The 22,927-nt window shown below is 54.3% G+C and overlaps 2 protein-coding genes across 6 annotated transcripts in view; one reads left to right on the top strand and one right to left on the bottom strand.

Moving 5' to 3' along the window:
• The first annotated feature begins 659 nt into the window (after window positions 1–659).
• LOC107145321 (calcium homeostasis endoplasmic reticulum protein) lies at window positions 660–20,528 on the top strand. 2 transcript variants are annotated; one of them, XM_015489218.2, is made up of 18 exons: window positions 660–820; window positions 1,132–1,305; window positions 5,297–5,481; window positions 6,591–6,728; window positions 7,024–7,175; window positions 8,708–8,819; window positions 8,920–9,009; window positions 10,264–10,507; window positions 12,273–12,448; window positions 14,203–14,638; window positions 15,663–15,901; window positions 16,754–16,887; window positions 17,584–17,670; window positions 17,916–18,059; window positions 18,150–18,266; window positions 18,705–18,799; window positions 19,101–19,286; window positions 19,400–20,528. In XM_015489218.2, exons 1-18 carry the CDS (start codon window positions 796–798, stop codon window positions 19,438–19,440), a joined length of 2,775 nt encoding a protein of 924 aa, XP_015344704.1. In that variant the 5' UTR covers window positions 660–795; the 3' UTR covers window positions 19,441–20,528. The 2 variants fall into 2 exon arrangements, with proteins under 2 accessions (XP_015344704.1, XP_015344703.1); XM_015489217.2 differs by having other exon boundaries at window positions 8,675–8,819.
• Window positions 11,980–22,927, bottom strand: part of CUNH19orf44 (chromosome unknown C19orf44 homolog) — a 23,940-nt gene continuing 12,992 nt past the window's right edge. The window contains exons 7-10 of one of the 4 annotated variants that reach the window (XR_007344309.1): window positions 22,585–22,751; window positions 20,905–20,983; window positions 14,781–14,953; window positions 11,980–13,794 (exon numbers count right to left, since the gene is read on the bottom strand). Coding sequence is in view for 2 of the 4 variants with exons in the window: in XM_048795071.1 (XP_048651028.1) it covers window positions 20,912–20,983; window positions 22,585–22,751 (239 nt within the window). In the remaining 2 variants the exon portion in view is untranslated. Of the gene's footprint in view, window positions 13,795–14,780; window positions 14,954–17,045; window positions 18,325–20,469; window positions 20,984–22,584; window positions 22,752–22,927 lie in introns of those variants that run through there. The other 3 variants (XR_007344310.1, XM_048795071.1, XM_048795070.1) reach the window with 3 other exon arrangements.

Genomic DNA, 22,927 nt, shown 5'->3' with positions numbered 1-22,927 from the left:
TACGTATGTATCCACTTGTATAGAAAAACCACGGAGGTATAGCTGGCCATGCGTTAACAAAATGGGAACATTAAAAGGGTCAGGGTTAAAGAAGATAGCCACACAATCGATGTTCGCTATTGATTGCTACTTCAGGTTATCTTGCCCCACAATTTTCACGTTGCCTTCATAATCATTTCAGAAGCGACGAAAGTGCACCTTTTAAGAACCCACTGGGCTCGCAGTCTGCGGCCGGTGTTGAGGGGAGAAGGGTTACCCCAGCCAAAGTCTTCCTTACCAAAGCGAAGAGTCGAGAGGAGGACACCTAAATAAAGCCTGCTGCAATCTCCGCCAGGAGAATGTGAGGGCGCCGAGCCCCGCAGCCTCCGGACGCACACCTCGTAGTCTCAACGAGCCTGCAAGGAGGAAACAGAGGCCCTGTCCCGAGTAGAAACTCCCTAGACTCTTGATCCCGCGGAAACAGCGACAAGCCAGCACCTCTACCCGCGACACAGTGCTGCACGGACGCCCAGGTCCCGCGCGCCGCTCACCTACTGCCCTGAGACGCGCGCCAGTGGCTCGGTCAGCGCACGCGCCTCGCTAGCCCCTCCTACGCTCTGAGCCCAGCGCGGCTTCTTCCCGCCCGGCTCCTGCCTTTACTTCCGGGGTTTCCCAGCGACGGCCGTAAGTGGCGGGCGGAAACGGCTCACGAGGCCCGCCGTAAACGGCTCCCTCGAGCCACTTCCGGCCGGGTTCCGCAGACAGCGCTGGTGGGCGATCGTGAGGCGCCGGAGGACGTTCCCCGCGGCCGGAGCCATGGAGATGCCGCTGCCGCCCGACGGTGAGGCCCAGCCCGGAACCGGAGACCGTTTGTCTCTCCCCGGAATCCCCCTGTCGGCCTGCCCCGCCTCCCGGAGTCCCCAGGCCTGGGACGGGGGCGGGGCGCGGCCTCGCGGCTTCGCCTGCGGCCTCTCCCGTGGGTCCTCGCATTCTCGGCGAGCGTGTGGCCCTTATCGGGACCCGTACAAGAGCGGTCTCTCGGGGACCCACCCCTAGGGACCCCGGCCCAGTGGACCGGGGCTGGAGCACCAGGGTCCCCTGGTTTGGGCGGTCTTTGCTGATGCCCCGCGTGGCCTTTTCTCCGTCCTCCAGACCAGGAGCTTCGAAATGTCATCGACAAGCTGGCTCAGTTCGTGGCTCGCAATGGGCCCGAGTTTGAGAAGATGACGATGGAGAAGCAGAAGGACAACCCGAAATTCTCGTTTCTGTTCGGAGGCGAGTTCTACAGTTACTACAAGTGCAAGCTGGCGCTGGAGCAGCAGCAGCGTGAGTCTCGCCAGCTCTCAAGCCGTCCCTTTGAGCGATTCCTTTCTCGGATTCCAGTCCGTGCTCTGCCACAAGCCGCTTTCTGTTGGGTCTCATATTTTCTCTGCGAAGAGGGGCAGCTTGGATGTTCATGATTCCTTCTGCTTTTTCCGGGGCCCTGCACATAACGACTCCTGGGTCCTTGTGTAATGGAGAACGAGGCTATCGATCCTCTGCTGGGGCTCCGGATCAGGAATTTCTCTATTGTTTTTGCAGACATGGTAACTGGGAGCAGCAGCAGTAGACGAACTGCTTTAGTGTTTTCCAGGCAGGAAGTGATAGTAGTGGAAACTGACCAGCCTACTTTGGGGCTGTGTGAGTCCAGCAAGATTTTTGTGCATTTTAGATGCGCAGATCAGAAAGAATTGTCTCTCTAGGTTTTATGGATGTTCAGTTGAGTATTAGGAGTTTAAGATGGGATTAGGAAGTACAACTGGGCTTCAGATAATAAACAACTAGTCACCAAGTCAACGTTCTAAGGGCAGTGACCATATCTGGCATGCCCAGTGGCAAATCCCCAGTCTCTAAGTAAGTTGTGTGAATGAATAAGTAGGAGCTTTCCAAGTATATGGACATTAAAAAGTAACAGACTCTGGGTTACAAGACCAAACAGACATTGTGCCCTTACATAGTGCATCTTATTTGATAAAAAGCTTACAAGGCAGGTAGAATAGGATGCTACAGAGGTACAGGGACTTGAACAAGCAATGTGTTCAAGGGGGGGAACCAGAAAAGACCAAGCATGGTTGGAGCTTAGCTCGCGCGTGCATGTGTGTTTGGGTGGGGTGGGGTGGGGTGTGTGTGTGTATGTATGGGGGGAGGGTTTGATCTGGAGTGTTAAATGCCAAGGGAGGTTGGGGTTTTCTCCCTCATTCCAGTGCCTGTTTACGTTTGAGATGAAAATTAGGGAGATTAGTAGCCTGAAATTGTAAGCATAGTGTTCCATGTTTCCAGAGCATTCATTCCCTAGTCCCAGCAGACCAAGTTTAAAAGCTGCAAGAGAGTTTGAAACAGCAGTCCAACAGAATGGTGTTTGTGTGGTTAGTGTGGAGGACTGGTTGCAGGGAGAAAGAGTGAGGTCCTCGGGAATAACTTGGGCAGTTGGCTCAGGTGCACAATGGTGAGGTCTGAATTAAGTCGGGTTGAGTCAAAGAGTGGGAATGGGGGCAGGTGGAGTTAAGGGGCAGAATCTGTGAACTTAGGCATCTGTTGGATATTGATGAGAGGTGGCATCATGCGATAGGGAGGAAGATGCCTCATACAGTTTCTTGACTTAAATGACAGTGCTGAGAACTGCTCTTCTGTCAGAAATGGGAAGCTGTTTAGGACTAGGTGCCATAACAAGGAAGGGAGAGGGTCCCTACCGTGGGGGAATATTAGAAATCAGTAGATGTTTTCTTCAGGGGATGTAAAGAATGTGGCACAGTTAGCCAGGTGAAAACTGAGGGAGAGAAGCTTTCCAGGCTGAGAAAAGAGACTCTGGAGGGACAGAGACAGGGTCAGTACTCAGTGTGGCTGACGCCTAGCAAAGGAGGGATTCTTGGCTTGGCTACAAGTGAGGATGCAGAGTAAAGAGGGCTGGCGTGCTGAGGAGTTAGGAATTGATCCTGGAAGCTACAGGGGAGCTCATGAAGGCTCTCAGGTCTGCATTCTAGAACAGGGTTAGCCACAGGGCTGCTAGCTCTTCACCCTAGTTTCCCATAATCCCCAACTGGGAATTGAATTCAGGGCTTTATGCATGCCAGGCAAGCACTCTGCTACTAAGCTGAGCCCTAACCCCAATATTTTTAAGACCCCCAGGACTGTCTAACATGATACTTTGCAAATTCCATGGTGAAGGATCAGTTTTTTATTTTTGTTTGTTTTGATTTTTAATTTCCAGTCTGTTGTGGCCAGGTGCTTTTGTAAAGTACGGTAAAAATGTAAGCCGTGAAATGTTGAATGGCTATAAAAGTGCCTGTAGCTTCTGTCACTCGGGGCTGGTCCAAGGACCACACTTAACAGCAGCACTGACGGCACAAGGGGTAGCGGGGGCAGGACCTCATTCAAGGAGATGGGTCCAAGGATGATGCAGGTGACAACAGAGCTTGGTGGCAACATATAGGAGTGGGATCTAAGGGATGCCTTGGTGGCACCACATGGCTCGGTTCATTAGCGTGAGGTGCACGCCCCTTTTCATCTGGGTGGGTCACAGCTACGGAGATGGGGAGGGAGCCCAGGGTGAGAGGAAATGCAGTGAGCTTGAGCAGCCCGTGGAAAACCTGTAGGCCAGGCACTGGTCAGTTGTTAGGTCCTAAGTCGAGCAAATCCAGAAAAGGGCTGATAGGTTTAGGGATTACGTAACTGCAGCCAGTCTGTATTTCTTTTCCTGATGATCTGCATAGAATGGATTCAAAAGCTGAGAACACAGACACAGCATCCAGCATTTAAGGGACAGCAAGGACAAGAGAGAAGAGATGAATAGCCACAGAGGAGAAAAGGACCTGAGAAGGCCCATTGGGCTGAGTCAGGGTGTCCTCAGTGACCTTGAGGGTGGGGAATGGATGGGCTCTAGGTTGAGATTAAGAGGAGATGAAGAATCCAAGGTGGGTCACAAAAAGAGGCTGCATATTTGTTGGGAGCGGAACATGGAATAAGGAAGAGAAGACACAGATGGGTTTCAGTGCTATTGAGAAGCAGTCAGTAAAAAGCGGGGAAATTGAAGGACTGAGGGAGAACATGGGTTTCAGGGAGCCATGTCCCAAGGCCTGAGCACAAGCCAAGGATCATCCCATAGGGTATCCTTTGAGCCCCTGACAATCCTAAGCAGTAACTGGGTGCTTGTTGGTTCTGGGTGACGCCTTCCACCCTCTACCCCTTCTTCAGCTTTGTGCAAGGACAGATTCCCCTTGGGACAGAATTCAGTACAGTTCTATCAGTGTGTGGCCACATTCAGACAAGACAGAGCACAGAAGTGGAGAGGGAGGCAAGCCGTCTTGTCTAAAGCCTCCTTGTGAGCAAGGACCCTTCCCAAAGACCTCCCCGCTACCTCATCTACCCAAAATTGGGACACATGCCCACCCTGCCTGTAAAATAGGTATGTCACAGGTTGGGGATGTAGCTGAGTGGTAGAAAATTTGCCTAGCGTGTGTGAGATCCTGGGTTTAATCCCCAGCACCACAAAATAACAACAAAAAGAATACTTAAGGGAATCATCACAAACATTAGCCTGGTGTGGAGGCACACACCTGTGATCCCAGTGACTTGGGAGGCTAAGACAGGAGGATTGCAAGATCAAGGCCAGCCTCGAAAACTTAGCGAGGCCCTAAGGAATAAAAAGGATGTAGCTCAGTGCTTAAGTGCCCCTGGGTTCAATCTCTAATGGGCCAAGGGTGCAGTATGTCACTACTGGCTCAAACTGGATAAATCTCTGAATGCAGAGCATAAGTGAAGGGGGAGATTAGAGAACAGTCGTGGAGGTTAGAGATTGTGGCCAAGGACTTTGAGAGACGAGAGACCACCTTGGAGGGAGGTGGTATTTCTCTGGCAGTGGCCGTAGCCTGTGCTCAGCATCAGTTCAGGCCTAGGTGAGGTGGGAAGGTGACAGCTGAGACTTGGCTTGTGCTGCAAGTGGATGAAGACACACACACACTCCCGCTTCAGCAAGGAAAGAGTGAGATCACTGTTCCAAGGCTCTCTAAGGAGAGGATAGACGCGAAAGCAGACGGCCTGGATGAGAACACAGGAAGGGATCTGGGCTGGGGGATGTGAACTAGAAGGTGGAAAGGAGGGCTAGGCCCAGAGAGGGGACTGAGCAGACCAAGCCTGGCCTGGCTGCACGGAGGCCCTCTGGTTGATGCTAAGTCTGTAGGTGTGGGTGGTGGACTGCTTTGGCCTAGAGCTGCCCTGAATGGTGGCCAAGAGGACACCTGGCCACATCCTCATAGAACCCCTCCTCTTCCTTTCCTGCCAGTCATCTGCAAACAGCAGGCCCCAGAACTGGAGCCCACCGCAGCTCTGCCACCCCTGCCACAGCCCCCACTGGCCCCTGCGGCGCCTATTCCACCCGCTCAGGGCGCCCCATCCATGGATGAGCTCATCCAGCAGAGCCAGTGGAACCTGCAGCAGCAGGAGCAGCACCTGCTGGCCCTCAGACAGGTATGGGGCCCACTTCTCCCCTTTCCCTTCTTGCCCTACCATTGGACCTGAACTTGTCTTGAGCCTTGGGTCTTGCACCTGTGCATTAGGATGAACAATGGCTGTCGTGAGGACTCTTCACCATAGTCAGTGCTAAAGGACAAGGCCGGCCCCATTTATTTCTGAGGGCTTGGTGCACTTTAGGCACTGTCACCCCTGACCCTAATACTAGACTGCTTCTCATTCTGGTCACTGGACATGCTTTTTAGACGTGTGCACACCCTTCTCTCTGGGGGACACCTCCAAGTAGGATTATGGGTCAGATATGCACACTTGATGTCATAGAACAAGTGTTGCCAGATCGCCTCTGGTACTCCCACAGACCCCGCCACAAGGTAGCTATGTCACTCGAAGCTGTCGGTCCCGATCCATCAGTCTGATATTATTATTCAAAACCATAAGGCTGAGCAAGCAGAAAATGGGAGGAAAGTAATGCAAAACCTCCCAAGATGCCAGCCCCAGTTTTATTACTAAACTTAAGGCATAAAATTGCTCTATTTCTGTTGCTGCCAGCAGAATATTCTGGAATGCTCACAGTTGTCAGGGAATGGGCAGTGAGGCCTTGACCAATTCTGCACTGGCATGTCTCCATGGTAGCTCTTCTTAGCAGCCAAATGGGCAGTTACCAGCATCACGTTTTAGTTTGCATTCCCCCTGATGGCTGGTGACTAGAAGCCACAGCTTTGTCTTCTGCATAGTCTGTGCTAATCCATTGCTCGGTTTTCATCTTTTGGTTTAATTGATTCACACAACTTCCTATTCTTCTCTCAATCCTGTCACCCTGGATCACACAGTAGTTCCCACTGTGCTTAACTGGCTTTGCCCATTTGGCCTGCCGTGGCGATGAATTGCCACAGAGCCACAGTGGATGGCTGTAGGCATGAAGGATGAGATCACAAGTACTAAGAACAGGCATCAGTCTGGAGCCAGGACTCATCTGCCAAGGACCAGAGTGGCCCACGGCCTGGTCCTCCTCACCATTTCCCCAGCTGACCCCTGATGGCTTAGATCAGGAGAGCCAAGGCGGAGGGTCCCTCCTCACAACATCTTGGTTCCTCTTGACCTTCCAGGAGCAGGTGACGGCAGCTGTGGCCCACGCAGTGGAGCAGCAGATGCAGAAGCTCTTAGAAGAGACCCAACTAGACATGAATGAGTTTGATAACCTTCTGCAGCCCATCATCGACACGTGCACCAAGGACGCCATCTCGGTGAGGACAGTCAGGGACTCACTGGGGCCTGGGGGTATACCTGAGCCTGGTGCTCCTGGCAGCCCTGCCTCTTGGCAGGAGTGCCTCATCTGAGCCCTTCCTTCTCCGGCATACCCTGTGGGCAGGAAGGACAGCTCACAGGCCAAACAAGTGGACTGAGACCTTGGGCTTCTGGACCCCACGTCCCATACACTCATGTGCCTGGACCTCCCACGGTGTCTCCTGACCATGAGTGACCTCTCGCTCTGATCTCGGGGAGCCTGGCCCCACTTACCAGTTGGCCTGGCTGTTACAGGCTGGGAAGAACTGGATGTTCAGCAATGCCAAGTCCCCACCACACTGTGAGCTGATGGCAGGCCACCTCCGCAACCGCATCACAGCCGACGGGGCACACTTTGAACTGCGCCTGCACCTCATCTACCTGATCAATGACGTGCTGCACCACTGGTGAGTACCTCCACCAGCACCAGGGCCCCAAAGCATCCACTTCCTCTCTCACTCCTCCTTGCCCTTGCCTGGCGGCTGCTCTGCAGCCACTAGTTTAGCTTGACTTGTCCCAGGATTAGGGGATCATTTGTCCAAAGACCTCAGGAAAGCATCTCAGAGCCTCACCTGCCTGTACGCCCTGGACTCTCCCTGGCCCCTGACCATCGTCATTCTGGTGTCCTGTCACCTCCACTCCTCTTCTGTGGCAGTTCTGGTGTCTTGGCAGGCAGGCCCTGGGCTCCGCTGCCTCCTTGGCCACCTCCTCCTGGCTCTGCTGTGCTGTCGAGCCCTTGCTGAGGGCTGCCCTTCTCCAGCCCTGACCTGTCTACTGGAGTTTGAGGGGCCACTTTGGCTCACCCCTCCCTGCTCCACCCTAGCTCCTTCATGGCTCTGCCATTCCTGCTCTCCCCAGGGGCCCAGAGGTACGCACTCTGCGTAGCCACTTGGCGTAGCCACTTGGCTGAAGGTTAATGAAAGAAACTAGAAGTCTGGGCCACAGGCAGGTGCGGGAGGAAGCACGTTGCTAGTGAGACACTGTTTGCCTTTGGGCTTGGCGGTGCTGGCAGGCAGGAGGCCTTGGTTAGAGCAGGGAACACTGGTCCCGCCTCGTTCCCTACAGACCCGCATCTCTCCCATCTTCTGCTACATGCACAGCCTGGCTCGAGTCCCCTCCCCACCCCATCTCCTGTATGGCAGCCCCTCCCTGCATCACACCCTTATTTCTCTCCTGCTGGGACGTAAGTAGCCTCGGAACCTCCTTCGCCCCCATGCTCGCTCCTCCTTGCCACCCACCGTTAGAGTGCCACCGCCCACCGCAGAGACAGGCTTGTTTCTCACAGTTCTCTGGCGATGCGCTCTTTAGCTCTGCTCCATGTGGAAGCCAAGTGCTCCTCACCCTGTCTTCCCACTGGGGCTGCCCTCTATCCACCAACCTGGCTTCCCACCTGGCCTGGCCTTGGCCTGGCCTGGCTCCTCTTTGAGCTCCTCTGGTGAACTTGGCCTTGGGAGGGTGCCAGCTGCTCACCTTCTGCCATCATCCTTCTCAGGGGGCAGCACATGTCCCATCCTGCCTGGGTGCTCACTGGCCCTAAGGGGCCAGGCACTCATTCTGTCCTGGGAGGCCCAGCCCAAGCTGAAATTTCCTTGCCTGGACAAGGCCCTCGCCCCACGTAGCCATTTTGCCCTTTCTGCACTCAGGGCTCTCTTGGACTCACGTCTCCTCACCCTCACTGCCTCCCGGAAGAGAAGGGTTAGCTTACTGACGAGGGCACTAGGGTGAAAGACCTCGCTCCGATCAGCCCTAGGCTGTGTCCCTGATATGTCCCCTAAGACCACCTGATGGGGCTTGTGGGGAGCCTAGCCATCACCCTGGCCGGGTTGGGGTCCATTTCCCAAGAAGGCAGAGGGTGCTGTGGCTGGAGCCTTGATGGTAACGGGTGCGTGGCCGGGTCCCGCCCCAGGGCCCTGACGCGCGGAAGGTCTCTCCCTCACAGCCAGCGCAAGCAGGCCCGGGAGCTGCTGGCCGCCCTGCAGAAGGTTGTAGTGCCCATTTACTGCACCAGCTTCCTGGCTGTGGAGGAAGACAAACAGCAGAAGATTGCCCGGGTACGTGGGGCTGGCAGGCAGGCAGGCGGGAGGAACTGCCCTGGGCGGGCAGACACTCCTCTCCCCTGACACAGCCTCTCTCCTCTTCCTCTGCCTCTAGCTCCTGCAGCTCTGGGAAAAAAATGGCTACTTTGATGACTCGATCATTCAGCAGTTACAGAGCCCAGCCCTGGGACTTGGCCAGTACCAGGTAAGTGCCACCTATCTGCCCCCCCCCCCACATGCCACACGTCTGGAGCAGAATCAGAGCAGGTGCCTCAGGGGAGGTTGGAGGTCTAAGGATGGCACCTGCCCCCAATATGTTCCCAGAAGTCAGGGGGCCCAAGTCCCTCACCTGTGCTGAAATCTGCTGATGGGTAGGTGGTAATCACAGCCCCAGGTGACATTTCAACCCCACAGGCAGTTGTGCCTGGTGGATGGTGGTGAGCAGTGGGCACAGGTTCCACACAGCAGCCTCTCCCTCAGTGGCTTGTGTACCCTAGCAGGTGTATACCATCCCACCTGGCCTTCTGGCGTACTGTGACCAGTTTGCCTAAGGAGTCACCACTAGGGACGTCCTTGGCCTGTGTGTTGGTCTTGGGTCACTGACACATCCTGGGGGCGTGAAGCAGCACAGGTGCAGGTGGCGGCTGCACCTGTCCTTGGGTCTTTTAGCTTCCCCTTAGAGGAGGGCACAGAGGGGAGGACCAGGTCCCTTGATCTTTGTAGTAGTCCCAGGCTTGCTGCCTTGCTGCCCCATCTAAAACTGCTAGAATGTCCAGCTTGGGCCTCCACCTTTAGTCAAAAGGCTGTCATTCCTGCAGAGTCCAGTGTGAATGTCACACTGTTGACTGTTGCCCTCTGAGGTCCTAAGCATCCCCCTCCCCACTGGGGGAAGGTCATGCTCAGAAGGGCAACAAGGAAGGCACATTTCAATGTTTTTCTAAATTTGAACTGCTTTTTTTTTTTTTTTTTTTTAATGTTTAAATAAAAATGGAATCCTGTCGTGCCACAGCAGGTCTACAGCTCTTTTCCTCCTGGGGTATGGGTGGCATTGCACTTTTACTGAGCTGTCTCTATGCTCATATTTCTAGAGTTCTTCCCAAACCCTTAGAGGTAGACTTTGTTTCGTCCCATTTTACAAACAGGGCTCAAAGCCTGGTAGCAGATAAAGAGGCAGAGCCTTTAGTGTCAATGTAGCCATCCTGGGCATGGCTGTGGATGCTTCTTCCTGTTATCAGGAAGCTATTGGTGTATATCCTGGTCTCCAAGTCTTTGGCTGTACCACAGCCTGTGGTTGTCGGTGCCATGTTTTTATTGTTCCATGGGACAGCCACCTGCCTGCCTGCTCCAGGTATCCTGGGCTTTGCCGCTCTCCAGGTGTTTGTCCCTGGGTGACTCTAGAAAGTGTGGTAGCAGGTAGCACCTCCAAGGCTCTCATCCTTGGTGCGGGGCTCTCTCCCAGGCCACCCTCATCAGCGAGTACTCCTCGGTGGTGCAGCCCGTGCAGCTGGCCTTCCAGCAGCAGATCCAGACCCTCAAGACGCAGCATGAGGAGTTCGTCAACAGCCTGGCTCAGCAGCAGCAGCAGCAGCAGCAGCAGGTTCAAATGCCACAGATGGAAGCCGAAGTGAAGGCCACACCACCGCCGCCAGCTCCTCCCCCGGCCCCAGCGCCTGCCCCAGCCATCCCGCCAACCACCCAGCCTGGTAAGAGGCTCCCTCAACCCCTGCCTCATGAGACAGCCCAAGAGCCGGGTCCTCCTGAATGTGGCCAGAAAGCACCCTTCCCTTCCAGACACAGCTCCGCCTCTGCTGTCCTGAGCCCACTCCTGGGGCGAGCTTTGAATTTGTTTACAAGCTCAGAGCAGGTAGTACAGTTAAAAGTTCAACAGTCCTTTCCCTGTACATTGTCCCAGAGAACAGAAACTTTTTTACATATAACTAGACTGAATAGGGACACTGCAAGGATTAAAAACATAATCTAGGCTGGGGGTGTGACTTGGCGATAGTGCTCATGCTTAGCAAGCACAGGCACTGGGTTCCATCCCCAGCAAGACAAGCTAAATGTATCGTGATGTGTTAATATAATGTAATAAGTATATTATACATAACTTTTTAAATTTTTTATTAGTTGTTGATTAACATTTATGTATTTATATGTAGTGCCAAGAATCAAACCCAGTGCCTCACATATGCTAGGCAAGTGCTGTACCACTGAGCCACAATCCCAGGCCCTGGGATAAAAGTATTTTTATGTATGTTTGTGTTTAGATGTAAATAACATACACATTAAATATACAGAAGTTTTATATACATATTACATGTGTAATTTAGAAGCACTTTTGAACAAAGATGTAGAAATATGAGTAAAATCTGAAGTGAAATCCAACAGAGTACAGGTTAGGATTAGGGCATCCCTAATCCAAAAATCTGAAATCCAGAATGCTCCAAAATCTGAAGCTTTTTAAGTGCTGACACAATATTCAAAATGTTTTGGATTTTGGCTTTTAGTACTGAGAATACTTGGCAGGTAAAGTCTTTGCAAATATTCCAAAATCTAGGGAACTCTGAAGTCTTGAGTCACTTTTGGTCCCAGGCATTTGGATGAGGGATACATAACCTGTATTTAAAATACAGCAAGCCTTGTGGCTGGGGTTGCAGGTCAGTGGTAGAGCGCTTGCCTAGTATGGTTGAGTCACTGTGTTCAATCCTTAGCACCACATTAAAAATAAATAAAATAAAGGTATTGTGGGAAAAAAAATTTTTTTAAACAAAATAAAGGTATTGTGTCCATCTACAACTAAAAATATTTTTTAAATAAATAAGTAAAATGAGACCCCCATCTAAAATTGAATGAATGAATAAGTCGTATCAAGTAGGATCTGTCCCTGGAATATGAATGTGCTTACACTGGAAAATCTGATAAAATAATGGATTAGGACTGTCAAGTTACATATAGTGGTACACACTTGTAGTCTCAGCTATTCAGGAGGCTGAGGCATGAGGATTGCTTATGCCTGTGAGTTCAAGCCAGCCTGACAACATAGTGAGGCCCCGTCTCAATAATGGAGTTAGGACTGGGAGTATAGGCCAGTGACAGAGTGTTTGCTTAGCAGCTGTGAGGAGGCCCTATGTTCCATCCCCAGCACCACCAAAAACGAAAACAAAAACCACTGATCTTTTAACTAGGCATAGAAATTTAATTTAAAAATCAATGATAAAAATTCTACAAGTTAAAATCAAGACAGCTGAGACAGTAAGATACGTATGCTGTAGAGAAGATGGTACGTCTCACGTGGGAGGTCAGAATCTCCCTCTCCCATCCCTTTCCTGGAAGAGGGAGGTGGTCATGGTCTCCAGTGGAATCATGAAGCAAGAATTGTCACCCCCAACCCTAGTTGGGCATCAGGGTCCAGTCAGGCAGCCTCCCTCTCACCAGTGCTTTCTCTGACCACTTCTTGCCTGGCTTTAGATGACAACAAACCTCCCATCCAAATGCCGGGCTCTTCAGAGTACGATGGCACAGGAGGGGTCCAGGATCCTGCAGCTGCCGGCCCCCGGGGCCCCGGACCTCATGACCAGATTCCGCCTAACAAGCCCCCTTGGTTTGATCAGCCCCACCCTGTTGCTCCTTGGGGCCAACAGCAGGTATTCCATAAAACTTTGGGGGGCAGGGTGGACACTTGGGGCCTGATGAGATGGCAGGCAAATGGACAGACTGCTGGTTGGTGGGCAGTTTGTGGCTCTGAGGAAGCTGGAGTGAGATTCTGACTCAGCCCTGGCTAGGCCCCTTTTCTATCCCAGTCATCATCCGGGCCTCTCCATAATGTAGATCTCCTCTCCCTAGAGTGCTGGGAAGGAGCTACTCTAGCTGGTTTGATTCACGGAGCGTCAGCATTTGCATCCTGAAAGGAATAGGTAGTTTCCTGAAGAAAGAGACAGTCAGAGCCTCAGACTTCAGGAGTTTGTAGGTTGTTTCCTGGGGCTAACAGATTCCTTAGGGTTGGGAACCTTCAGGCCAGGACAAGGCAGCCTGGCACAGCATGACCAGGAAACGCCCTGCGTCCCGCTGGATCCAGCTGGACGGAGCATTTGAATGCAGCCCAGGCCTTCTCTGGATATCTGCTTTTTCCTCTCAGTGTGGCATGGCCTTCCCAGGTGAATGTGTGTCCACAGGGAGGACCTAAGGACGGCAAGGAAACAGCTCATAGCCTGAGCCCCCACCCTCAGCTTCAGGACCAAAGATTTAACTTCACAGAAAATAGGACATCTTCATAGACTGTTCCCTCCTCTGAGTGCTGGGGGAGCTTTGGGGGTGCCCCCTGAGTAGGGAGCAGCTCTCCGTCCTTTCTGTAGGTGGGAAATAGGCCCTTTGTCTGCAAACTAGATCAGGCTCACTGAGGCTCCGCCTTGACCCAGCAGTACACAAGTTCGTCCAAGGTTGGTGCCATGCATGGTGACATACGCCTGTTACATATGGTAGTACAGAATCTGAGGCAGGAGGATTGCAAGTTCAGCCTCAGCAACTTAGTGAGGCCCTAAACGATTTAGCGAGATCCTGTCTCAAAAGTAAAAAATAAAAAGGTCTGGGCATTTGGCTCAGTGGACAGTGCCCTGGCTCCATCCCTGGAAGACTGAAACAGAAATCAATGTAGGCTTGTCGTACCCACATGGAGTCTCACGCGTTTAGAAATAGTCTCTGCTATTTCTGTTGTTCATGTTGATGTTTTGGCTATTTATTTTTAAAAAATCTGGTTTTCTGCCTTCTCTTGAAAGATTAGGGGTTTGGCAGCCTGGCCAGCCTCATCTGTGTACATTTGCACCCCAGCCCCCATCAGAGTTTGTGATCCTGGCTTTAGGGCGCGGTCAGAGCACCACCAGGCGGTGCAGAGTCTGGAGCTGCTGCCTTCAAGCTGGAGAAGGCTGCTGTGTCAGCACAGGGCCCAGAGGCAGATCCTGGGATAGGTCTGAGGGCAGCAACCCCAGGTGATGGCCTTGGAGAGAAAGAGAAAGTGAAACAGGGAGGGGGTGTCATGAGGAACGTCCATCGTGGACACCTGGGGCCTGGCCATGCTGATACAGTCACTGTACCACCCCCTGAAGTGTGGGGAAGCTGGTGTTTGTCATAGCAGTGGCAGGGACAGGATGGTGGTCTTGCCTGTATGCGCAGTGGGCCTTGGTGGCCAGGAGCAGCCATGGGAATGAGATTGCAGGTATGGTGGTTGGGAGTCTGAGGGCCTGGGAGTGACGGTGTCTGCCCAGATGCAGCGGATCTGCCACCAGGCTTGGGCCGCAGCCTCCGGGCCTGAGGCGCCGCTGGATGAGGCCAGTGCTGCCAGTGTCTCCTGAGCACTCTGGGGCCTGACTTTGCGGGAGGCTCACCTCCGTGCTTTGCTTTACAGCCTCCTGAGCAACCCCCCTACCCACACCACCAGGGTGGGCCACCCCACTGCCCGCCCTGGAACAACAGCCACGAGGGCATGTGGGGTGAGCAGCGTGGGGACCCTGGTTGGAACGGCCAGCGTGACGCACCTTGGAACAGTCAGCCCGACCCCAACTGGAACAGCCAATTCGAGGGTCCCTGGAACAGTCAGCATGAGCAGCCGCCCTGGGGTGGGGGCCAGCGCGAGCCACCCTTCCGCATGCAGCGGCCACCCCACTTCCGTGGGCCCTTCCCGCCCCACCAGCAGCACCCACAGTTCAACCAGCCACCACACCCCCACAACTTCAACCGCTTCCCACCCCGCTTCATGCAAGATGACTTCCCCCCACGCCATCCCTTTGAGCGGCCACCCTATCCTCACCGCTTCGATTACCCCCAGGGGGATTTCCCAGCCGGTAAGTGTGAGAATGCCTGGGAAACGCACCCCTGGCCTGCCCTAAGTGACAGTAACAGGCAGAGGGCCATAAGCTGACATGGAGCTCAGCCTGGGCCCTAGGGAGGTGGGAGAGGCAAAGACAGTCTTAGAAGTTTACCTACCTCCCTGGTGGCTGCAAATGTCTGATTTGCTCCTTGTCTTCGCCACCTTGAGTCCCTCCATGTGCCGGGCTGGCTGTTAGAGGTCTGAAGCCTGGGCCTGCTCTCACGTGTGCCTGGACTCACTGTAGTTCGCACAGGAGGATGTGAGGTTCCAAAAGGGAAGTAGCTCCTGGCTTTAGGGCAGAGAGTCGTCTTTTACTCAGTCTTTAGTTTCATTCGTTTACTTGCTAAAAAAATTTTTATTTCTACTAACTTCCATGTTTATTTGTTAAACCGTCTGTGATGTTTGTTTATCTGTGGGGCACTCCCCGTGTTCATGGCTCATGTTAGTTTCCCATGACTGCTCTAACAGGGACCCCGGGCTGAGCAGCGCCTGTGACAGATGTTGATTGTCCCTCAGTTTTGGATACCAGCAGTCTGAGGTCAAGGTGTTAGCGGGGCTGGTTTCTTCTGAGACCACTCCCAGGCCTGTAAATGGCATCTTCCCCTCAGTGTGAGCTTGTGTCCTGAAAACCTCCTCTTACAAGGACAGTAGTCATGTTGGGTTAGGGTCCACCCTGAAGACCTCCTGTTAGTAACTGCCTCTCTAACGGCCCAGCCTCCGCCTGGGGTGGAGACGGCCCTGGCTTCCATAACCAGCTGGGGCCGCTCCCTGCCTCTCAGTACAGCCACTTTCTGGGTTAGGTCTGGGGTTAGGACTCCCGTATTCACAGTGTGGTGGGCCAGGCACAATTCAGCCCTGGACGTTGCTGTCTTAAGGTTTCGATGGCCTTAATATTTCCTTCCCTCAGCTGGGCCTCCTTGCCCCTTAGCTGGGAGGTCCTGACTTACTGGTACCTCTCAGCTACCAATAAGTCCTGACACAAAATTTCTTTTTTGCAGAGATGGGACCCCCTCACCACCACCCTGGCCACCGCATGCCTCATCCTGGGATCAATGAGCACCCACCCTGGGCTGGGCCTCAGCACCCTGACTTTGGCCCTCCCCCCCATGGCTTTAATGGGCAGCCCCCCCACATGCGAAGACAGGGCCCTCCCCATATCAACCATGATGACCCCAGCCTGGTCCCCAATGTGCCCTACTTCGATCTCCCTGCTGGGTTGATGGCCCCCCTGGTGAAGGTAAGACCTCGGGAGCCCTGGGCTGCCTTAGGTGGCAGCACCTGCTGTGTGGGCCCCTCTGCTTATCCCCCTGAAAATGGAGCACCCGGAACATGTTTTCCAGAAGGCTGCTAGGCACCCTTCCCCGGCCCGTCCTTCCCCTTTCCCTCTCCTGCCTCGAAGAGGCGTGTGCCCGTGCTCCTGAGCAAGGTCACATCCACTCACTTCCTTCCCTTCCCTCTGCAAGGGGGCTTTGCAGCCACAGAGAACCATCTGGGCTATGTGTGAGGTGTGGGTCCTCCATTCTTTCCTCTTAGTCCCTGTGCTCAGAAGCCACCTGTCCAGGGGCTGATGCCAGAGGGATTTCTCAGGAGACACCTCTGCAAGCTGTCCTGGCGGGAGGGGTGGCTGGAGCGCAGGCTGAGGCACTGTGAGAAAGAACCGGGCTGGGGCTGGGGCTCGGGCACAGCAGACATGGCTGCGAAGCGCTCAGCTGGGGGCACTGCCAGGCTCTCTCCAGAGAATTCCCGGAAGCTGGGGTTGGGGCATAAAGCGGGTGACACACGGAGCACAGCTTGGACAGGATGGAGAGGAGCTGGCTGCAAGCCCGTTGGGAGCAGAGGGTAGCAGTCCACAGGTGGGGCACTTGGGGTCCAGATGTCTGGACAAACTGAGTGGTTTTGCATCATCTGAGGTGGCGGCCACATCACCTGAGTGACTTTTCTGAGGCAAGATCCCTGTGGCTGAGCCTCTGAGGGCAGGGTTTCCTGGGACTGGGTGAGGCCCTCTGTGCTGCTGTCACTCCCCTGCTGTGCCCTGGGTGGCCTGGAGAGGGATTTGTGGACATGAGCAACAGCAGTATCCTCCCTACAGTTGGAAGACCACGAGTACAAGCCTCTGGACCCTAAAGACATCCGCCTTCCGCCCCCCATGCCACCCAGCGAGAGGCTGCTGGCCGCCGTAGAGGCCTTTTACAGCCCTCCCTCCCACGACAGGCCCAGGAACAGGTACAGGCTCCGGAGAAGGGGCAGCGGGACAGGTGCTGGGAGGGACCCTGAGAGACAGACGGGGAGCCTCTGTCCCCACCTCCTGGCCTGTCTTCCCCCTGAATTTATTGCATTTGAGGAACAGACTGAGAGCCAGGTCTTCTGTTCAGGTAAGAAGATACGGCAGTCTTCTTTTTTTTTTTTTTGGTGTTGGGGATGAAGCCCAGGGCCTTGCACATGCCCTGCCACAGAATCTACTCTGGTTCTATAAGGAGAAGGGCACCATTCTGTGTGAGATTGTCACAGGTGTGGCACAGACATGATGGCCCTCCACAAAGGGCTTCTTGAATCCATTCATTAGAATGGAAGTTCTCTCAGGTGTGACCTGGCGCGCCCCTGCGGGCAGACTGTCCCTGTGCAGTCACCACTCCATGCCCTGGTGGCCTCAGGCCCAGTCTTAGGGAGCCGGCAGCAGCACCCACAGGCTCCTGTGCCTCCTGCAGGGAGGCCGCAGGGTGGAGGGGCGTGGGGAAGGGCAGCCCTGTTGGAATACCTGAGGTGCTTTGTACAGCATGCTCTTGGGGGCGTCTTGGGAACGAGGTGGGTAGGGCTGCGCCTTCCAGGGCTCCCTGGGGCAGGGGTCATCCAGATGACGTTTTCATAAGTCGACTCTGGGAGGGGCGTCTGCAGTCACACGGGACATGCCATGTCTTACAGCGAAGGCTGGGAGCAGAATGGCCTCTATGAGTTCTTCCGAGCAAAAATGCGGGCGCGGCGGCGGAAAGGCCAGGAGAAGAGGAACAGGTGAGAGCCCAGGTGGCCGTGGGTCTGCCTGTCCTGCCGCCTGTCTGACATGTGTTCGTGCGCCCCTGTCAGCATGCCTCCCTGGCCGCAGGGGGTCACCAGTGAGCAGAGTGGACCCGGGTCTTCTGTGATTGAGGAACAGCACTCGCTGGGTTCGAGGCTACGGACTCTTGGGTCTCACAGGAACTGGGGTCCCAGGCAGGCCAGGGCTCCTGGGGCTCCGCTCATCAGTCCTGTCCCCACAGTGGCCCCTCCAGGTCTCGGAGCAGATCCAAAAGCCGAGGGCGCTCTTCTTCACGCTCCAACTCGAGGTCCTCCAAGTCGTCAGGCTCCTACTCAAGGTCCAGGTCGCGCTCCTGCTCACGCTCCTACTCCCGCTCCAGATCCAGGTAGGCCTCGGCAGCTGCAGCACGCGGGCACGCGCGGGTGCCCACACCGGAGTCCCTATAGCCTCTGACCCAGGGTGCTGTCCTCCGCAGGAGCCGCAGCAGGTCTCGCTCCTCAAGAAGCCGCTCGCGGTCCAGGTCACGCTCCAGGTCCAAGTCATATTCCCCGGGAAGGAGGCGCCGGTCAAGATCCAGGAGCCCCACCCCGCCGTAAGATCTCTGTCCTCACTGGGCCCTGCAGGGAGCACTGGGAGCCCCTGGTATTTTGCTGTCATGGTGTAAACATTTGTCATTAGAAGACAGACAGGTGTCACAGGTGCTGACCCAGTGGCAGCAGCACCTCTGCTCTGCCCACCCCACAGCCACACACTTGATGAGGCTTGCACAGTAGTTGGACTCTATTTCTGACCACTTTGGAGGCTCAGTGTGACCTTGTGCCTTTGAAGCTAAGCAGGGACAGGGTCATCGTCTGAGGGAACCCCTTTATCAGGCAGATGAAGAGGATGAAGAACAGTAGAGACACGGAATATGTATGTGTCTACCTTATGATGGCAAACAGTTACCTGAGTGACAAACTGTATACTCTAATATTTGTCATTCCAATAAATTTGTCTATTTTTTGAAAAATGTAACCTGTCTTAATTTTAGTTCTTCGGCTGGTCTGGGTTCTAACTCAGCGCCTCCTATACCTGACTCGAGGCTCGGAGAAGAGAACAAAGGCCATCAGATGCTGGTGAAGATGGGTAAGTGTCCTCGGACCCCAACCCTTGGCCACTTGGGGATCTAGGAGGTGACGGGGTTTTCTTGTCCTCTTTGAATGGGGAGAGAGGAGTCACAGGAAGTTGGGGCTTACTGCTAGGACTTCTGAAGTGGCCAGCCAGCAGGGCTGGTGCTGGGTCTTCTTTATTAGCCCCTTGTTCCGTGTAAATACTGCCTGCTCTTGTGTCACTCACCTCCCCGAAGGCAACCTCCCTTTTGACAACCCCACCACCACCACCTGTAGGCCTCCTGCGAGGACTCTGAACATGTGTCCCCCTCTCTCAGGCTGGAGTGGCTCTGGCGGCCTTGGTGTGAAAGAGCAGGGGATCCAGGACCCCATCAAGGGCGGGGACGTCCGGGATAAGTGGGACCAGTACAAGGGCGTGGGTGTGGCCCTGGACGACCCCTACGAGAACTACCGTCGGAATAAGAGCTACTCCTTCATCGCCCGCATGAAGGCCAGGGACGAGTGTAAGTAGGAGCCCAGGGCCGGGAGCGCGCCGGTGGCTGGCGGCGCTGGCTGGCGGGACCTTCCTGGCTTGCTGGCAGTGGAAGATCGTAGTGACAGCTCGGTTCTCACGCAGTCTCCACGTTTGGGGCACGCAAGGAAGAGAAGGAAGACTAACACGGGCCTAGTGAGGAGCGCCATGCACTGGCGTGGGAAGGGCTCAGGCGCCACCTGCACACCCCGGGAGGAGGTGCCACAGCACCACGGCCGTGAGCGCGTTTCCCTTTACAGCGAAGCAAGAAACCCAAGACCCTCCAGTCCCTGAATGAGAATTCTTCACGCCTGACGGAGTGGATGCTGCGCGTCTTCCCTGAGTCAGACCTAAGCCCCTTCCACAAGCAGCAGTGTGGAGGGCAGGCCAGGCACCAGCAGGGGGCAGCTAGGGCAGCACCCACCCACTGCCCTTGTAGTGGCAAGCAAAGGCCAGGTGCTGTCACTGCTCAGTTTAAAACAGGAAAAGCAAAACCTCCTGGATTAGCAGAGTTCACCAGGGTTTTCATTTTGATTCCGATTGATTTAGGTTTAGAAAAAAATATTGATCTAAGACGGTCCCCAATAAGATCATTTTAAACCCCTCTCCTCTGAAGTGTCCTGGCCCCTAGTTCAGTTATTTTAGTTGGGTATGTTGGTTTTTCTTCCTCAAATGTTAGCCATTTGCTATTATCTGGAGAAAGAAAAGGTTCTAAGTAAACGACCTAAGGTGTCCTCAGGTCAGCGATGACACCCTGGGGGCATCTGTACAAGTAGCCTCTCTGCTTGTGGTTGTCACTTAGGGGAACCCAACACCAGCACTTGCGTGCGAGGACCCATTTAGATTGAGTGTGGAGTGCCACCTCCCGATTGGTACCTCCTACTCTGTCATTTCATTTGCATACCCCCAGCCCACCCCCAAAGGGAGGTGGGGCCAGGAGGAGTGTCACCTCTGCCAGAAGCTGCCTGGATCCCCCACACCTGAATCCATCAGCAGCTTGGTGCGGTGCCATTTATTTGTAAAGAAGGACTTTTGAAAAATTCTTTTCAGTAAGATGCAGAGTTCCCCCCACAATTTTTCACCCCCATGTGATAAATATCTGATTTTGTTCTAGAATTCCCGTAGCTGTGACTTGTTCAAATGTGTCTGATTCTGGATAAAACAAACTCGTGCTGTTAACGATTTCTTGTGGATTTTACTGTTTTGCCTTCAAATAAAGCCTTTTTTTAAAGACCTTCTCCTCCGTGTGAAAGTGAGAAGTGCGGGTGGAGTGAGGGGCGTGTTCTGGATGAGGCCCGGTGGAGCTGGGGCCTTGGCGTCTTGTGAGGAGTTGTTCTCATGTCCTTGTTAGTGAACAGGAGTCCCGTCATCGGCTCCGTCTGCCTTGTGCCCACCAGGAAGCCAGCACTGGCCTGTGCTGCGTCCCCACTGTCCTGCATCATGTCCTCATGCTGACGGGCAATTTCCTCAGCAGCGTGCTGAGCAGGTCTCTGAGCAGGGATTCACCTCCAGTGAATCCCAAGCCTTTACCCCAACACTGTGCCCCACCACGGATGTCACCTGGAAACTGGTGTGCGTGTGTGTGTGTGGGTTCCCAACTCAAGCCTCACCTGGTACTTACAGCTCCTCCTGCACCTCCCGCAGTGCGTCCTCCATGGTGAGCGGTATGGGCCTGTGGCACCTGATATACTGTTGGGTAGGAGACAGATGGGGACACCATCAGCACTACCACCCCCAAACGCACCTAGAGGGTGCTGGGAAGAGACGCGGCCATGGCGCCCACCCCCAACAGGGTCTAACAGGGCTGGTGGGGGAGGCCAGGTGGTTGGTCCTGGCACACAGGAGCGCCAGGCGCTGTGCAGACCGGGAGGTGCCGCAGGCTCTGGGCTGGAGAGGGAAGGGCAGCCTCAGAGCAGTCAAGGAGGAGGACCTGGGTGCCACGTTTAGGACACGGTCAGCAGGGGCTGTGGCGGACTGACACAGGTGACGTGGCCAGGTCGCCTCAGATGAGGGCTGGCTAATGCACGGCCAGCAGGGAGTGAGTTAAAGGGGCCCCAAGGGTGCCCTTAGCAATGTCCAGAATGAGCGCAGGTCAGAGGACCTGTTTCCTTCCATGGATAACGGCAAGGGGGCGGATGGCCTGCAGAGCAGCGTTTCTCAGAGTGGGTCCCCAGCCAGCTGGCTGCCTGCATCACAGGGCACTCGGGAGACACGCCCGTCCTGCCCCGAGTGGGCCCAGCAGCTGCTCTCACCCTGCAGGGATTCTGCTGCTCAGGTTAAGAACAGGCTCTAGAGAGACGCTTAAGAAAAAAGACATGGGACCATCTCGGTGTGTAGGCTTCAGTGCAGAGCAAGCGCTCAGCACGCGCCAGACACTGGGCTCCACCAGCACCAACAAGTAGATTAAGAAGTGAACTTAAAAGGGGGATAAAATGTGCAACTTTAATATGACAAGTGGAGATCTGAACACTGGGTCTTCCATCATACAGAGCAAATCCAGTTTTAGGGTTAGTGGCATTATGACTTTTTAAACTTTTTTTTTGGAAACTGTGCTGAAATATTTTGTATATAGAATGAATGAAAAACAGAACAGCACATACAGGATGACACTGTTTCTTTAAATACTAATAATACTTCACACTTTGCACAGAAAAAAATGGAAGTCTATCACGTTGGCAATAGTTATCTTTGAGATTATGGAGGACGGTAAATCAATACCTCAATAGAATTTTATTTATTTTTTTTAATTTTGTTTAGTGGCAGTTGGACATATGCCTTTATTTTACTGTTATGCGGTGCTGAGGATCCAACCCAGCCTCCGCGTGCCAGGCGAGTGCTCTGCCGCTGAGCCAGCCGCAGCCCCCTAATGGAATTTTAATCAAACGAGCTCATATATTCTGGTTATCAGAAGGAAATTAAGCTTTTCAAGAGGAAAAAGGGAGGTGAGGGCGTCTCTCGAGCTGCAGCCCAAGGGACTGTGGAGGAAGCCCGGTGCCTTCAGGAACCACCCTGGGCAGCACTCAGGGTCTGGGAAGAGGGCAGGGCCCCACAGGGCAGGTCCCCTTTGGTCTGAGGCCACACAGCCCCATTAGGGCTCGCCGTAAGACTCAGGCTCAGTCCCCCACACTGTATAATACATAGCTCATCACAGGACAAGGAGAGGTGACAGTGGCAGAAGGTGACAGCCCAACCACATCCCTGCAGCAGGGGGCTACGCACCAGAACCTGAGGGACAGGTGCCCACGGGTATGTGGTGGGCCCTGGCCCCGCCCACTCCGCATTGCCGTCACCTCTTTGGCTTCCTCCAGGGAGTGGTAGTGGAACGAGTCCCCTTCCATGGACTGCAGGAGGGAGAGGTGCAGGTGGCGGCTGGCGGCGATGAACTGCTGCGTCAGGTTCAGCTGCTGCTTCAGCATGTCGTTGAGCGCCAGCACGGCAGGGCTGTAGGCTGTCAGGACTGCACCCCCTCCTTACTCAGCGGCTTTCCAGGGACCCCAGCCCTGCAGCCCCAACACTTGGCACTGTGGGGCTGCTCCTGAAGAGACCACTGCCTACTCCCGCCTCCATTCTGTTACACTGTGATATGTGTGTGGATGTCACACTTAAAGTTCATTAATATGAAAAAAAAATATT

Source organism: Marmota marmota, unplaced genomic scaffold (genome assembly GCF_001458135.2).
Source record: "Marmota marmota marmota unplaced genomic scaffold, marMar, whole genome shotgun sequence".
Taxonomy (NCBI): Eukaryota; Metazoa; Chordata; class Mammalia; order Rodentia; family Sciuridae; genus Marmota; species Marmota marmota.
Note: the sequence above shows the minus strand (reverse complement) of the source record. Positions and strands in the feature narration are given on the sequence as shown.

Excerpts from the sequence above, each read along its gene's own strand:
- LOC107145321 (XM_015489217.2), top strand. The coding sequence starts at position 796 with ATGGAGATGCCGCTGCCGCCCGACG. Across the intron at positions 821-1,131 it reads GATGCCGCTGCCGCCCGACG|ACCAGGAGCTTCGAAATGTC; the intron begins GTGAGGCCCAGC and ends TCCGTCCTCCAG. Across the intron at positions 17,671-17,915 it reads GGCCAGGAGAAGAGGAACAG|TGGCCCCTCCAGGTCTCGGA; the intron begins GTGAGAGCCCAG and ends CTGTCCCCACAG.